Genomic DNA, 14,360 nt, shown 5'->3' with positions numbered 1-14,360 from the left:
TGCCGAAGGTATAATGTGGTTAAAATGAATTTCATCTAAAGTGTAGTGAGTGTGAGTGACCCACTCAATCTTGCTTCTCCTCTCTCCTTACTTCAGTTCCACTTTGGAACACCCTCATCCATGCGTTACACTTCCTAACTTTATTGTCATTCCAAAACCGTCCTTCCCACCCATATCGCCTGTCTCGCCGTCCACCGGAGTGAATGTCAAGTCCTACATGTGTTCCGCCACCATGGCCTTATTCCTGCCTGTTAAACCAGATACACTGTAGCTATATGGAGAAGATGAGCAGCCACACTTGATCTCTTTATGCTGCAACAGTTTAGATGGTGATAATGGGGAAACCACATGGTGTCTGGCCGTGCCTCTGCCCCGTACCTAACCTCATCTTCACTGGTGTTCCTGTGTCCCAGTCTCCCTGCTCTCTTGCAAAAGAGGAACCAGTGTCTGTCTGTCTGTCTGTCTGTCTGTCTGTCTGCAGTGCAATGAGATTCCTTCACAATATCTGTTTCATCATGTGTTTGACGGGAAATGTATTGTTGTGCAACATATGGCCAGCTGCTTTAAAGACCCACTTGCCGCAAAAAAATATGTTTTTAGTTTGGTCTTTGAAGCTTACCTGTGAAAGTCCTTGTTGTTTCCTGCACCGGCTTGCATATCTCCAAAGCATTAAAAGTCTATTTCATATTAAACACTTCTGGGGACATTTTAATGTCGACTTCCAGGGTTCCCACGTTCATAGGATTCCTGGAAATATTTTGAAATTAGACCCTGAACACTACAGCAAATGACCGAACCCTGAACCCTACAGTCAGTGACCTAACCCTGACCCTACAGTCCCTAGTTCAAATATTATTATTTTAGGAGTCGTGGCCTGGAAGGTTTGGGAAGCCTTGGCCTAAGTAATTAAAATCTTATGACCTACCTTGCTTTCTTTGGTGTGTGACATGTTGCATGCTGAAAATAGACGGTCTGCAAGCTCACGACAACGCGCCGCATGACTCACATCCATGACGCGTTGTGAGCGTCACGGTTGCTCAAAATCTTGCTGTGACACAGCTTAGCTCTCTGACCTGCTCAGTGCTAGGCTTTTTTCCTTTGGGACAAGGAGGTCAAAGGGCTCACCTTATTTGCACTTACTTTCCAATTTCCCAGTTGCTGCCCGCACAGAGTTCAAAACACTGATGTTGGCCTACAAAGCAACCAAAGGTATGGCACCCCATCTTCAAAGCCTGATCCAACTTTACAACCTCTTCCGTTCACTCAGATCAGCTAACACAGGGAAGCTGACAGAACTGCACTACTTTCCAATTTCCCAGTTGCTGCCCGCACAGAATACAATACACTGACGTTGGCCTACAAAGCAAACAAAGGTTTGGCACCACCATATCTTCCAAGCCTGATCCAAACCTACAGTACAACCCCTCCCGCTCACTCAGATCAGCTAACACAGGGAAGCTGACAGAACCTTCGCTGAAACACCCCAACGCTCTACTTGTCCCAGACTCTTCTCCCTCCTGGCCCCCAAACTGTGGAATGAACTCCCCATTGCAATTACAACTGCAGACTCACTCCCTATCTTCCACCGTAATGGACTCACCTATTCAGACTCCACCTTAGCCCATAGCACGTACCATAGCACTTGCCCTAGCCTCGACGGGCTTATGCAAAGGCAAAAATATAATTCAGATGGCATGTTATGTAGACTGATGCCAGGTTATTGTTGACCTGGCATCCTATGGTGTTTGTAGCTTCAATGTAAAGATTATAGATTGTTTGGTTAATCTACCGTTAAACTGATGATAGGTTCTTATAGTCATTGGAATGCGTTCTGAGGGCAACATTCAATCTCATTGGTTCTCCCGTCCGTCTAATCGGGACGCATTTACATGCATTGGTCAATAAGGAAGTATCCAGGCCTCCAGGGAGTTGAGTAATACAACAGAAGCGCCCCCCCCCCCCCCCCCCCGTTCCCGACACCACGTGGGTCCCGTCAATGAGGAAATTATTCCGTCACTGTAAATGTGGTGTTTTTGTCTGTGAATACTTGGGGGTTTTGCCACATTCTGGAGGATCCTACTTAATACAGTATACATATTCTACCCATAGATACTGAAATACTACTTGAGGGCAATAATAGTAAAGAAAAGATAAAAGGTCCTGTAAAACCACTTGAGAGTTTTAAGGGGAGAACAAGGATGATTTGTCAACGGATTTAAAACCATACCAGGGGGCATGTTGACAGTAAAAATGTGTTTCAAACGTGGAATGTATTTTTCCTGAAGTCAACTGACAGACTCATTGGTTATAAAGCAATGCTTTATTGTATCTGGTCTGTGTCTTCATTTTGCGAGAACGCGAACGACTGTTTTTATACGTCGTTGGCAGGATGTACATACACTCTCCCCCCCTCGTTGGTGGTCTTTCCTCAGCCAGGCTCTATCATTATGCCACTGAGACAATTCCGAGAGAAAAATGGAATGCAATTTTCATCCCACCCCCCACTCCCTCTTTAAGAACTATTTTTTTTTCTGTTTTGGCGTGTTTGCTCTGGGTCCAAGGTCGTAACACACCAGCACAAGTGTGTAGAAGTGTCTGGCTTACTGTACGGCATACCTCAAGACGGCTGGAGGGAAAGAAGCGGAGGTCGGGATTTGGGGGAAGCCAGACGGGTTTCATTTGGATGCTTGGCTTGTTATGGATTGCCCAAGAATAAGAGCTCTTTTACGCTGATAATGATGGGTAGGGTCCATCCATGCTCAGGCTCTCATTCGTGTCGGCCCAAAGAAAACAGATAGGGTGATGTTAATGAAGCCAGCGTTATATTTCTGGGGTATTTAGCCAGGCATGTGGGTGAAGAATCTAGAAGGCCTCACCTGGCGTTCTAACCACCACTTAATCCATGAGGGTAACTCAAGGGCACAGACAATGTGGGCGTTGTTGAATATTTAGCATGCTGAGTAGTAAGTACTGTACAACTATTAAGAGATAAGATGGATGAGCTTGATGCTGAGAATTGTTAATGATTGTGTAGTTTCAACACCGTTTATCCATTTATAATGGAGAGAGACATGATTTTAAATAGGCTAAAGGGGGTTCCAGATGGTATGCGGTCACCGCCTCTTGTAATTCATTTTTAGTGGGGGGCGGGCGGCTATTTCGGCCGTGCAGAGAAGTTTAGAGGCGACGAGGCGAGCGGGCGCAGTCCCGTGAAATCCCCGCGAGCGTGCCCGTTCGTGCATGCACATGCGGGCGGCGAGAGATGGATTGTGTTCATCTTTGTGAAATACCGCACGGCGTTTACTCCCTGAGCGAGTGTGTTTGTGTCTCACCGCGGCACGGCCGCTGCTGATCCTAGCGGGAGCCTCTGTGGCAACCGCTGCTCGTTTGAAGAGAGCCCCCTAACACGTTTTGTCAACAATCAACGCCTCACTGTTTAATAGCAGGTGTTATTTTAGTGTTTAATTTAACTCTGAGAGTGTAGAAAATGACCCATAAGGGTCAACTTTTGGACTCTTGAGTTGAAATGGTGCTCAGGATTTAGTGCATGTCAAGTGGTTTGCGATGGGATTAGCTAATGGGTTCTGTGGAAACAAAGGCACGGGCCCAAGTACAAGTTTGATTGGGCAGAAAATGTGTCAAGACGTGCATTGGAATACTGTGCGATACCAGCTGTATAGATGGAAGCGGGGCCAACGAGAGGCTTGGAAGTAATTTTCCCCCACATCTCCATCCCGCTTTCTACATTTACAGGGGAAAGCCAACCGATTAATGAGCTCAGTGATTTCTGAGGGCTGACATTTTGGACACGCCTAGCATGTCCATTTTTTATGTGTGTTTGTGTATCCATATGCACACAGAGACATGGTTGGACGTGTTATGAAGTGAACTGCCATCACTGCTCGATGTAAGTTCCACCTTGATGATGTGCCAGTCAGATACTGGATGGGGAATTTATAAATATATCACCCACAGAGCCTCGAGAATAAACACAGTTCGCTGATGCTACTGTAGCATAATATACACCCCCAATAAAGTTGAACTGTGGGAAACTCCTCTGTCCCTGTTAAACCATCAGAGTCACATCAAAGAGCAACATTGCTATTTTTTCCACAGACTGTGCTGTTTCTTCTACCTGTTTTCCCTTTCTCCTTCTTGCTGTGGTCAAGGGAAATTGAGCCGCTTTTAGAGTCTCTTATCGTTAGTATGGAGGCGTAAGTGGAGCAGGTTCCCATGCCAACTCGAGACAGGCAGAACTGTAAATGTTTCCTCCGCTTTTCTACCTGGTACCGAGACGCGAGCCAGCCTGTCAACCGGCGAGCCAGCCAGCGAGCGGGAGGGAGGGAGGGTAGAGACGGAAGGACATCAGAGACGCACGGTAGTACAGAACAACTGTCTCACCCTGCTGAAGGACCCGGCTGGTCGGGGGAGAATTCGGGTTGAACATGGCTAACGTCAGTGGCACGCCATTAATAAAAGCTTAATCGTCCCTTTCCTCCCGCCCCCGCCACCGCCGAACCTCTGCAGATTCTACCTTCCATTCCGCGGGTCTTGGAAGTGGATACTTTGAAAGAGGCTAAGCAGCGCAGTCAAAACCCACACATGTCACACTAATCTGACAGGCTCAACAGCCTAGGTCACTCATATGGAAATGCTCAGGCCTCACCTGGGTAATTATGGAGCATCAATGGCTGGACAGTTTGGAGAGCGGGAGAGAGAGAGAGAAGAGGACCTGCAGAGGAGGTGTCGGAGACGTAGTACAAGAGGGAAAAAGAGAGAGAATTTGGCCTAGTTAAGACTTAAACCAGACACCTCTCCTCTGCTGTGTCTGTCGTCTAGGAAGTCGGGTCAGCGAATCACATCCCTTCTAATCTGATTATGTCACAGAGAGATGAGACAAATATTTTCTAGTATCGTGTTTTGTGTGGGCCCACATGATCGCTCCTCTCTGGAGACTTTTCATCGGGCGGCGGCGGCGGGCCGTGACGAGAAATGTGAATGGTGCTGTATACATACTTAGCCATCACGGCTGAAATGACGCAGACAGTGCGCACCCCCCCCCCCCCCATCCCCCTTTCAATTAACGTCAGCCACTTAAGTGTGTTTTCTGTAAATTCCACTGCGCTCACTGTTCCCCTGCCAAAGTCCCGCTCCACAAAAAGCCACAGGAAATATAATACAACGTTCAATTTCCACCTGACACAGGTATAGGGCCCCTTTTCAGACCCACTTTCTGTCAGCAGGCTTTCAAGCAAGCGCGGAGCATTTTTAATTTGTGGTCAATTTGTTTTTCCCTTTAATTCTCTTCTAGTTAGATGCTAATAGGCTTGGCGCCTTGTTTCCCAGTTCTATTTATGTGGGCTTGGAGGTTTGTTCCTCGACGCTACAGCGCTGTAATGGCATGTAAAGGTGCCTAACGTGATGCTTGTACCCAAAAGGAATCTTTCCACTGGCTTTTTATTCTTTGGCATGACATTGTTTGTGATGAATGGAGTCATTCTGAGACAGACTGGACACTGTTCCCTGAGTACTGGATTTGGTAATTCATGAATACCTGGACCGAGTTCCTGGGTATAGCCCTCCAAATGGTGAGACTCCCAGACTGTTATGTTTGTACTGCGCCAATGGTTCGGCAACTACATACTTTGGGACTTTAAAGACTCATTCTTTGGGTATTTATCCTGCTCTCTCCCTACACCTCAGAACATCTCCATACTGTTACATCGCCTCTCCACTACCACGGGAGTTTCTCGAAAAAGGAAATTGTTCCAAATCTCTCGCCCCATGCCGCAAGCCCTCTCCGAGCCCTTTAAGCCCTGTGCCCCGCACACTGCAATAAAGACCTGCTAATGGTCTCTGGTGCAGGGCCTGTAAATCTATACCACCTGAGAGATCGACTTATGCCGCCTGCGGTTTGCACGTCCCGCACCCTGGCCATCTCTGAGGTCCATATTTATTATTTTAAAGGAACAGGAGCCCTCGCGGGGAGCAGAGCAAACACCTGCCGGCTGCTTTGGAGAAGCTAACGGTCATCCTTGGGGAAGAAGTGACCTCCATACAGCAGTGCGCCCTCCCAACTAGCTCAGTTCCTCTACTGAATGCACTCATTTACAGCACTGTACACTCGGCGGAAAAAAAAGTCAAGGGCTTTAGAGCTGCAGCAATAGTAAATTAAATGCTATTATGGATGGTGCAGCCTGTGGCTGTTGTGATTCAACTTGCCATTTGCTCCTAGAAAATGTACTTTCTGACACGAGCCGGCTAGTTATTTATGGTCTGAAAACCTCCATCGCATCCAAAATAAATCCCCCTCCGTGCAACATTATACTCGGCGCTTAGGCTACCTTCCAAATATTTTCATAAGTGTTTAATGGCTGAGGCACAGCATGAAGTTTGAGAAGAGATCATGCTCAACGTCCACAAACAAGCACCTCTGCACAGAGCCAGAAGAGCCAGACTAAGGCAAGAGTTGTGGTAGCAGGCAGGCAAAGAGAGAAGCTCACTTCTAGAGTAGATGAGCAGCATGGCCTGTAGATAAATTCACTGCAGTGCAAACTCACTGACTTGAACCGTGTCTGTAGGGCACAGGGGCAGTTTGGAGAGGGGAAAATAAGGAGCGGCCTACCGATCCACCAATCGCCTTTCTATCAGTCAGAAGTCTGCATTGGTAATCAAGAGACGTCTCCAGAGTGAACCCCAGAACCATTATTCCAGGTCACTTTGGTCAAACCCCTGATTTCCATTTTTGTGTTCCTCCGGAGTAAAGAAAGAAAAAGCACCCAAAGTGAAACCAGAAGGTCTAACGGTACAAAGCCAATCTTAATAGGACATGGAGCAGAGTAGAGAATATGGAAAATAAAGGTTCACGGTGCCATATATTGTATTTACAGCTCCCTAGTGGGGCTGAGAGCTGCCTGAAGACATCACGGGTCAACGCACTACTCACCTGGAGTTAAAACGATAAGTCTGGCCCGAATTTATATATTGAGCCCGCTACCTTGAATAGTCAAATCAATCTGAGCAACATAGTAAGCCATGTGCATTTGTCCTGGCGGTGTGCCCTCTTCCATCCTTAATGTTGTTTTCTCAAAGTCGGTAGAATCTATAAATCATTTGAATGGATGGTTTGTTTAACGTATGCCACCTGCCTAGTGTATTGCTAGTGATGTTTTTATGCTGTGTGCTTAATGAAAGGGGATATTAGGAATTGAAACGCAAATAGAACGACTCCAATGAAGGTGTTTGCTGTTCGCCTGTGGTTTGTCAAAAGTCTGTGTGTGTGTGTGTGTGTGTGTGTGTGTGTGTGTGTGTGTGTGTGTGTGTGTGTGCGTGTGCGTGTGTGCATAAATCTCCTGCTCCAGTGTTGTCCCCACAACCCCCCAGACAGACTCCTAATATTCAGCAGCGCACAGCCTTTGTCACCCATACAGAATGAACCGGGTCTACACAAGAGTGCAACAGGGGCTCTGCCTCTCCCTTCCCTAGAGCTCAGAGAGGAAATCTATCCTCTAACTTAATGATATGGTTGATACAGATGCCTGGCCTGTTGCCCTGCTCTCTCTCTCTCTCTCTCTCTCCCCCTCTCTGTCTTTCTTTCTTGCTTGCTGCATCTGCTGCCGACTTTCAATAAGCTGTCACATTCTCCAGGCCTTTTCCACGACAAAAGAGAGAAGAGCATGTTACGCACGAATTCCGAGCTCCGGCGCCAGGCCTCCGTGTATAGGGCCGTGGTCAAGGCAAGGTGCTCGCTGTATGTGTGCTTGTGTATGTGACCGAGCGGGAGATGTGTTTCACCTGAAATTGTTAACATCCTGCCTGCCTTGCATCCACTGTTTATTCAATGGATATTAGTTCAGTTGATGTGGCGTGACAACAACACACATGCGCACACGCATGTACACGCACACGCGCGCACACACACACACACACACACACACACACACACACACACACACACACACACACACACACATTGCATGCGCTAGTTTGGTTTGCTACAATTTGTGCCCCTTGTGCTACTGAGGAATAAGTTTAAAATCATTGCATTAGTGTGGCCTATAAGGTACTGTACATTGTTGAGACTAGGCCTGATTTACACTGCAGCCAAATCCAGCCTGAATCAGATCTGTGTCACATCCAGATTGGAATCTGATTGGTTCCATGTGACCATGTGACCATTTAAACCAATCAGATTCCAATCTGGATGTGATACAGATCTGATTCAGGCTGTATTTGGCTGCAGTGTAAATCAGGCCAAGTGGATACCGGTCAGTGTAACTTTAGGCGGAGGACCGGAGGTCAACTGGTAGAGTCATCTTCATCTCCAGACATGAGTTGAACCGCAACATGCTTTCCAGCACCCGATACCTCCATGGGCTCCACTCTGTAAATCAACCCCATGTTGTCTGAAAGCTCTGTAAACGCACAGTCCAGGGTTCCCACGGTCATGAAATTCCTGGAAATATTTTGAAATTAGAAAAGTATTTTTCCAGTACTGGAAAAGTTTTGGAATTGATCAATGGTCCTGGAAGGTCCTGGAAAAAAATGTCTAAGCATTGTTTTTGGTTATTGATTTTGTTCACTCATTTACTGCCACCATAAATTGACATTGATGGTTTCCTGCCACGATTGTTGTGCCTTTTGACGTGGGCACATGTGTGTCCATTGTGCACGATCCGCATGCACGCCACGGTCTGTTGGCAGCGTGCACGCTTTATTTTTGCTACACTGCCTGTCTTTGGGCATTGCACATAGGAGTAAGCAACTCGTTATTGTGCTGAATTATTATTATATAGTCCTGGAAATTGGGTTAAATATACTGGAAAGGTTTTGGAAAAGTTTTGGAAATTCATTGGTAAAGATGTGTGGGAACCCTAACAGTCTGACAGCTATTTCAGTAGCAACCCGGTGCGTCTGTTTGCAGCCCCTCTCCCAGCCACCCCCCCTCCCCTCCCAAACTTGGTCTGGTCCATGGCGCCTCTGCAGCGCCTTGACAAGGTCAGGCCAAGAGATCGGACGTTTCGTCTGGGGGGGTAGGGGGGATTAATTGGGGGCGGGGTGGGACTCATATATACTGCAATTGGCTCCTATACGGTTGGATACGGGACACAGGGGTCACCGTTGGGCGCTAGGGGTTCTGGGTGGAGGACGTTAAGCAGAGGGCCTTTAGCTGTGTGGAAGGCCTCGGCATGCAGAAACACTATCCAGCACCGTGAGCTCCCAGACCGCTCCTTCTCCCTTCATCACCGCGTCTCTCTGTCTTTCACGCATTCGCTCATTCGCAGTCTCACAGTCTCACGCTCTCTCTCTCTTCCTCCCCCTGTTCCAGACCCTGGTTACTCTTTGTGTCTGGGGGTTATTCTTTGTGCATTGATTGTGTAACTTCTTATTGTTCTACTTTGACCCATTAACAATGGGAACGCATCAGTGTCACGTAACCACTTAAACCCTTATTTTTGTACACTTTGGTCATTAACAAATAGCAGATATACAAGCTCAAAGCGCTTTGCCGTGCTATGAGCTGCTATCTGCTATTTTTGAGAAAGAAATTGAACATTTGTGCAAGTCTTTGAATATATTATTCTTTTAAAGCGAACAACTTTGCTTCTAACCCTAACCCTGGAACAAAGACTTTTGAGATGAAAAAAAAGCAAAAAAAATCCAGGGGTCCGTGACATTAAAAACATTGAAACTTTGCGTCCGTCCGTCCCCCCCGCCCCCCCCGTCCCCCCGGGTAAATTTCCCATTTCAAGTTCAACATCAAATTCAATTCATGATTCTTACCCACGCTGGTATCCCAGTGAGCATTGCTGTGTGTATTTTAAGCCCACCAAGTATTTCTGGACGCAAACACGATCTGGCTCGAGCTCTGTGGGGACGGGACTCATAACTGCACCATTGTAGTGTGTTTTCTGAAGCATGCCCTCGCTCAAGTTATTTCATTCATTCACTCATTCGTTAATTCATTCATTGGCCCTCTCGAAGGCCTCTCTGTGTAGCTGTGCTCTGAGTAGAGCCCAAACCTCAGCTTCATGTCACGGAGAACAAATGCTGTGTTTTCTCACCTGACGAATCCAGGCTCAGAATCCACGTCTTTTAGAGTTGCCTGGTTCGAGCTCAGCCCCTCCACTGGCCGCGGCACACTGTCTCTCACTGTGTGACTGCTGACGTACTTTCCACCAGGCCACCTCAGACGCCTGCCAGCAGGGAGCATTGCCTTCCTCACCGGGGGTTGGGGAGGGACAGAGGCCATGCTATGTCCAAAAAAAAAAAGGCGCTGTAATGACTTTAAAATGCATTCCAGTGCTCGCCGACAGACGCTCGGTTGGACAGTGTTCCCGAGCTGTAAATAAAAGCATTTCGATCTCGGAATTCATTCGTCGTGAGTAGAGAGAGAGAAGAAAAAAATAGAAGAAAAAGAAAAATCCTCAGTTACGAAGTAAGCCGAGGCGGTGGAGCAAGTAGCAAAGCAGATGTCGCAGGGATTGTGGTTGTGTCAGGGAGCCAGAGTCACTGGCATCCTCTCTCTTCTCTATTTCATCGCAGCTTTTTTAACGGAGATACTCGGGACAGATGAAGTAATTGGAGCTGTCTCCTTGTCCTCTTATACAGTTTGGGAGCTAAGGGGGAAAAGAGAGATGAGATCGGGGCAGAAGGTGGAGGTTTTCGAAGCCTGCAAGACTTTGGAGAGCATAAATATGACGCATCGACTGTACGTGAAATGAAGCGGATGAGTTTGAGGGCCCTTGAGTGGTTCTCCAAAACACCCTAAACGGAGAACATACTCCCGGCAGCTTAGAAGTACTCTAGACTAGTCGTATTGCTACTCACTCTCTTGTAGGTTCCCATGCCAGACCAGGTCATTCAAGGCCCGCTTGCAGTCTCAGTGGCCATAGCAGTCTCCCTGACTGCACAACTCTGCTCTTGAGTACGTTTCAGGACTCTGCAGCTGAGTTTTGCAGCCATTTTTGGCTTGGTCTGGGCCTTTAACAGATTACCTCCGCGACACGCCTAATGCGTTGTGTTTTATTGCATAGTAATGCAGGCTTTACACAGGGATTTGAACCTTCACGCTGACCCTGAAACATGGCCGCTCTTTTGGCTAACACGAGCCCTAACAGGCCGTGATTTATCACTGGAGGCCGCGTGGATAAGCAGGGCGGACATGGTCTGTACCAGTTAAAAGCCAGTTGTGGAACAGGAGTTATGTGGGACAGGACGTGTGTGCTGTTGAGTTTCTTTCAAACCCGAAAACCAGTGCTTTCTTCTTTTTGTTCATGGTGAACATTTTAGCGACTTATTTCCTATAATTTTATCTATTTGTCTGGAATTTACATCATCTTTTGGGTGACTCACGTTCGTTATGAAAGACAGATGATGACCTATAAAGAGATTCAAGTAAACTCATCCGGACAAGTTACATGCCTTTTCCCTAGTCAAAACATCCCAATTATTTCCATCCGGTAACAGAGAAATGGTGAAAAAATGATACGGCCCATCAGGGACGTCATTAGTGGGGACGAATTCCATCCGGCCGTTCCATATTCATGGCCCGTCGTCTTTCCCAGCTCCATTATCCTGCATCCTCATGGCTGCCTTGCTACTGTGATGTCTGAAAGGCAAGAGAAGGAGAAATGACAGCTAGCGACTGAAGCAACACGTGTTTTAATTGCACCCAGCAACTGTAGCTGTTAACGTGACGGCAAACAAACTGCTCTCTCTTATTGTCTTAGTGAGTAATGCTCCGCAGCGGTTTTGCTCCACTTGTGCGGCTGTGTGTCTGACTGTCTGCGTTGCGCCTGCCCACACATGTGTTGTCTTGGCCCCTGCAGCCACCCAGCTGCTCCACGGGCTGGTCTTTCTCTGTCGCCCCAGCCAGAGGGCCCTCCGGTCCAGCCTTGTGCTGAAATGCTGGCTGGGACATCCAGCGAGAGGAACCAGGCCCGGAGCCCAGCCGTCAGTCAGGCCCTAGGCCTGGCTCAGCATCGCCATTCTGGGGCTAAAGGGAGAGACAGGGGACACGGTGTTTGGGGAGGATGGACGTCCCCTGTCTGTGCGCTGATGGGACCCGACAGCGGCCTGTAAGCTGTCAACACATTCCTACACAACAAGTCTTTAATCACAACCCGGACTGCCTGTGTGCATGTGTTATTTGTGAGTCTGTCCGTGTGTGTGTTTTAGATTTGCGTCTGTGTCTTTGTACGTGTAACATGTGCGAGCGTGTGTGTTGCGCTGCATGTATTCGTGTATGCACACACTTCGGCACCTCACATCAGCTTTGGTTGACAATTTAAATGTTTGCGTGTGTGTGTGTTAGTAAGACTGAGGCCTACTTTTCCATTTTAGCATCTCTTCAGCTCTCTCTCTTGATGCTGATAAGGAAGCACTGAGCCAAGCCGTTGAAATGATTTGGAGTCTTCACCTGGTCCCCACCAGAGCATATCCAATGCATAGTGGAAAACTGGAGTATCGTGTTTGTATCTTGGCCACGCCAGCCCAAGCCATTAAAAGCACTCTAGTCTGTTGTACACGAGCAGTCATTTGAGAGTCATGTGTGACAGAAGTGTGTGCGTGCAGTCGTCAGTTTGATCTTTAGTTGAATGAAGATGTGTTGACCTTAAGATTGTGTGTGTGTGTGTGTGTGTGTGTGTGTGTGTGTGTGTGTGTGTGTGTGTGTGTGTGTGTGTGTGTGTGTGTGTGTGTGTGTGTGTGTGTGTGTGTGTGTGTGTGTGTGTGTGTGTGTGTGTGTCTGTCTCTCTCTCAAATTTAGACTTACATTTTAAGTATTGCCTAAATCATGGCTCTGCTCCAGTAGAGCCATGATTTTAAAAGTTGTAAAGTTGTAATTGGTCGTAGCCAAAACTAGTACTACCCTGCCTTCCCGGGACGTAAACAACTCCTTTCTTCAGTGAGCTTCTCTCTCTTGGCATCCTCCATGTGATCGCATCCCTGGTTCTCTGTCTCCTTTTTAAGTCATCATCATGAACTTTTCTTTTTGCATGTATTGAATATAAGACTTTGGTTTTTTTTTTGTGTGATTATCTATTTTTTTTTACATTTATTGCTGTACTTTTAAACGGTCAATGAAAATATTCAATCAATGTATCAAACTCTCTTTCTCTCTCTGTACTGTTCTGTTTGACAAGTGTTGTGTCAAAGGACGGCCTGGGTGTGGAGGAGGACCCTCTGTATCTATTTTGTCTTATTGTTTCTAGAATTTGGGAAGACTGAGATTTTACTTTGTGTCGGGAAGATCTGATTTGATTGTGAAATGTAAAATGTAAAATGTGTTGTTGTTTTTTTAAGGAAAGGTTCCTGGAGTAATTATTTTTGTTGGATTGCCGTACTTTATGTGAGAATATTATATGAACATTGTATAGTGTGTGAAGACACAGGTATTGTTTAAGTAGTTTTTTTTAAAGTCTCTCTCTCTCTCTCTCTCTCTCTCTCAGATCCATGAAAGGCTGCAACAGTATGGACAAAGCAGCCCCGCCCCCATCCAGGACAATGCTGGGACGCTGGCCCTCGATGTGAGTCTGCCCGGGGAGAAAGAAACGCATGTCTCTGTTAGGGACGGGACGATATGAAGATTTCATGTCATTATTGTGACCAAAATGATGGCGTCACGATTATTGTGACCAAAATATAATAGCGATTCGCAATATCACAACGTGGCGCGCTGTGAGCTTGTAGATCGGCAAAGAGATTTAGGAGAGAGTGAAAAAAACAAACACTGTATCAAGTACGTTATTTACAGGTCAGTTTTACCAGTTATAGAGGGTTTAAGTGGTACTGGATATGCCGCTCGGCAAATAAAAGGTGAATTGATCCCAGCGCATGACGACGGACAATCTCCACGATGCGATTATTGTGAGTGTTTTTATCACAATAAACGATAATGGCGATTATCGTCCCATCGTCCCATCCCTAGTCTCTGTCAGTCTGTCTGTGCCTCTCTCTCTCTCTCCTAAACATAGAAACAAAGACAGTCCATTTACGTATTCTTCATCCTCTGTCTCCCTCTCTGACACACGTGCACACCCCATGAGGTCACACACCACTCCTATGCAACCTGAACAGCGTTCTGTCCTGTTGTTTTTTGTCTCCCGCCGCACTGACCTCCGACCTCCTCCCTGCGGGGTCTTCCATCTAGATGCCTCCGCATGACTCATGTGTTCCAATAACACAACTGACCCCTCACCGCCTGTCTAGACCCAACACCCCTCTACACACACACACACACACACACACACACACACACACACACACACACACATACTATACTATATCACTATACTTGTGAGGACTTCAACATTTTAGGACAGCAACGTCATGAATGCGGTCAAGATGGCCATAGCTGA

General features: G+C 47.0%; 1 protein-coding gene across 1 annotated transcript in view; it reads left to right on the top strand.

Annotated features, from left to right (window-relative positions):
- LOC308306800 (MAGUK p55 subfamily member 7-like) overlaps positions 1-14,360 on the top strand; it is a gene marked incomplete at its 5' end in the record, with an annotated part of 139,009 nt that overhangs the window by 2,808 nt on the left and 121,841 nt on the right. The window contains one exon of the mRNA XM_080751842.1: positions 13,452-13,529. Coding sequence (XP_080607968.1) covers positions 13,452-13,529 — 78 coding nt within the window. The remainder of the gene's footprint in view (positions 1-13,451; positions 13,530-14,360) is intronic.

Source organism: Nannobrachium achirus, assembly GCF_963921795.1.
Source record: "Nannobrachium achirus genome assembly, chromosome: 21".
NCBI classification, from domain to species: Eukaryota; Metazoa; Chordata; class Actinopteri; order Myctophiformes; family Myctophidae; genus Nannobrachium; species Nannobrachium achirus.
The sequence above is the reverse complement of the archived record's forward strand: the minus strand, read 5'-3'. Positions and strand labels throughout refer to the sequence as shown.